The 2,429-nt window shown below is 37.0% G+C and overlaps 1 protein-coding gene across 1 annotated transcript; it reads left to right on the top strand.

Moving 5' to 3' along the window:
* Positions 1 to 560: 560 nt before the first annotated feature.
* LOC110038748 (60S ribosomal protein L30-like) lies at positions 561 to 836 on the top strand. Its single transcript, XM_020743639.1, has one exon. The coding sequence runs from the start codon at positions 561 to 563 to the stop codon at positions 834 to 836; it is 276 nt and encodes a 91-aa protein (XP_020599298.1).
* The last annotated feature ends 1,593 nt before the right edge of the window (positions 837 to 2,429 follow it).

Genomic DNA, 2,429 nt, shown 5'->3' with positions numbered 1-2,429 from the left:
AAGGGATAAAGAGAAGGATATTCAAAAGCTTGATTGCCAATCAGTCCCATAATCTGATTGAGGGGCGGACCCCCTTCCAGAAATGTGTGCAATTTGATCCTACATAGGGATCGAACCCCCGACCTGAGGGACTTACATCAAATACCGCAACCAATAAGCCGGGCTAAGACGTGCAACACCAAGCGCTCACGCACACACACATAGATATATTTATATATATATATATATTGCTGTAAGCCTTGCCCTATTGGCGGTGGAGTCATTTTAAGTCCCCTTAGGTCAACTGTTCGATCTCATCGTGGCACGAAGACTCTGAAATTTTAGTCACATGGCACGTGCTCTAATTATGGGGCCAAAAAAATGCATAAAAATCAATATTTAGGCTTTTGTTAAATATGAATTTCCTTTATTTCTTTTTATTATATATATATGTGTGTGTGTGTGTGTGTGTGTGTGTGTGTGTGTGTGTGTGTGTGTGTGTGTGTTTGCGCCGACAAGAGCAAGGGAAGGAGGAGGTGGTGAGCGCTGAGTTTGGTTGCTCTAAGCGAATTGGCACGGCCATGGTGCCCCTCAAGAAGGCGAAGAAGTCTACCGAGAGCATTAACAATAGGCTGGCCCTGGTAGTGAAGTTGGTAATAATTTCTAACAACTACCCTCCCCTCCGCAAGTCTGAGATTGAGTACCATGCAATGCTTGGAAAGGTTGGGGTTCATCATTTTAATGGAAATAATGTCGATCTTGGTACTGCTTGCGGTAAATATTTCCGTGTATGCTGTCTCAGCATTGTCGATCCAGGCGACTCTGATATAATAAAGTCACTCCCTAGAGCTCGTTGAGATATTTCTGGTGTGGAGGTTCGGATGTCTTGGTTTGAATCATAGGATTATTTGTTAGGATGGCTGAGCTTGGGATGATTTTGTTGTTGTTTTCCATTTAGATTTGGAACTATATTTTTGCTATGGAATTCTGTTGTTATTGAATTTTAGATTTTAATTATTTATCTTGATATTGGCGAATCCTTATTTGTCTGTGAATCACACTCAAGAAATAAAATGTAAGAGATGCGTGTGTGTGTGTGAGAGAGAGAAAGAGAGAGAGAGAGAGAGAGAGAGAGAGAGAGAGAGAGAGGCAGAGAGACGAATGAACAGTATTGTGTCGTTATCAATCAAGTCTTATTCATAAAATAGTCCCTTTATTTAATGGGGGAGGGTAGTTTTTGCTCCTACTTTAAAGGGGGTCATACTGTGTATTTCTAGCATTTTACATGTATGAGTTTATCATCTGGCCGCTCTCTGGTTGACCGACTAAGCTTAATTGTGTTCACAAGCTCAACTCGGTCGAATGGGATCCAGTTGGTCAGTTGAGCTTGGTCGGTTGAGCTTGGTCGATATGAGTCAGCCGATTGAGGTAGTCTGACTGTAGATCCTTGACCTCTAATGAAGAATCTTTAGTTGTTCATGGGATGGTTAGAGATGGTAGTGAACCAGATCTTTCTTGGATTGGCTCTCATGTGACAGTTGGCTTAAATATCATTTTGCCCCATTTCTGGCCGAATGACTCATTCTTGTATCCTCCGGTTATCTTTAGTCTATTTCTTGGTTCAAACGGATTTGGCCTTGCTGGTATTAGCTTGGATAGCTTTGCTTGATTAGATCAACAGGGCTTCTGTTGATGGGCCCTCCTTCATAGTACTCTTTCCTTCTGTACATTGGATATCCTTAGGATAAGTGATGGCAAATTTTTATGTACATAATTTAGTTCTTCGATTCATTAACGTTTTGAAAGCAACATTGCGATAAGAATAAAAATATGTAATGCAAAAAGTAGAGCACATTTATTATTAATCAATGATTCAATAATTGAACTTGCATGATTAGCATGTTTCTTAGAAAAATCCAAGAATATTTTGGAAGGTTTGCTATGACCAGAGAACCCTTTGGAAAATGCACTTAATTTCCACCAACCCTAAAACATAAAGAAAATTAATTTTGGGAAACAAAAACATCTGAATGACTTTATTTTTAATCTCCACTGCGATTTAAAATTTAGAGAACTCCCCATAAAAATTTCAAAACATTTGGAGCTCACTTGATAACTCAAATTGATTTTCTATGTTGAATGTCATTTTCAACACTAAAATAATTTTTAAAAATTTAAATATAACTCAGAGAATTAAAAGAATTGGTTTTAGAGTTCTCTATGATTAGATGAATTTTCTAAAAATAATCAATTTGTTTTAGAGTTCTCTATAACTCAGATCATGCCATTTTATTTTTAGAAAATTCATCTAATCATAGAGAACTCTAAAACCAATTCTTTTAATTCTCTGAGTTATATTTAAATTTTTAAAAATTATTTTAGTGTTAAAAATGACATTCAACATAGAAAATCAATTTGAGTTATCAAATGAGCTCCAAATGTTTTGAAAT

Source organism: Phalaenopsis equestris, unplaced genomic scaffold, assembly GCF_001263595.1.
Source record: "Phalaenopsis equestris unplaced genomic scaffold, ASM126359v1 Scaffold233704, whole genome shotgun sequence".
NCBI classification, from domain to species: domain Eukaryota; kingdom Viridiplantae; phylum Streptophyta; class Magnoliopsida; order Asparagales; family Orchidaceae; genus Phalaenopsis; species Phalaenopsis equestris.
Note: the sequence above shows the minus strand (reverse complement) of the source record. Positions and strands in the feature narration are given on the sequence as shown.

What these genes read in the sequence shown, in the direction of transcription:
- LOC110038748 (XM_020743639.1), top strand. Translation starts at nt 561, where the DNA reads ATGGTGCCCCTCAAGAAGGCGAAGAAGTCTACCGAGAGCATTAACAAT.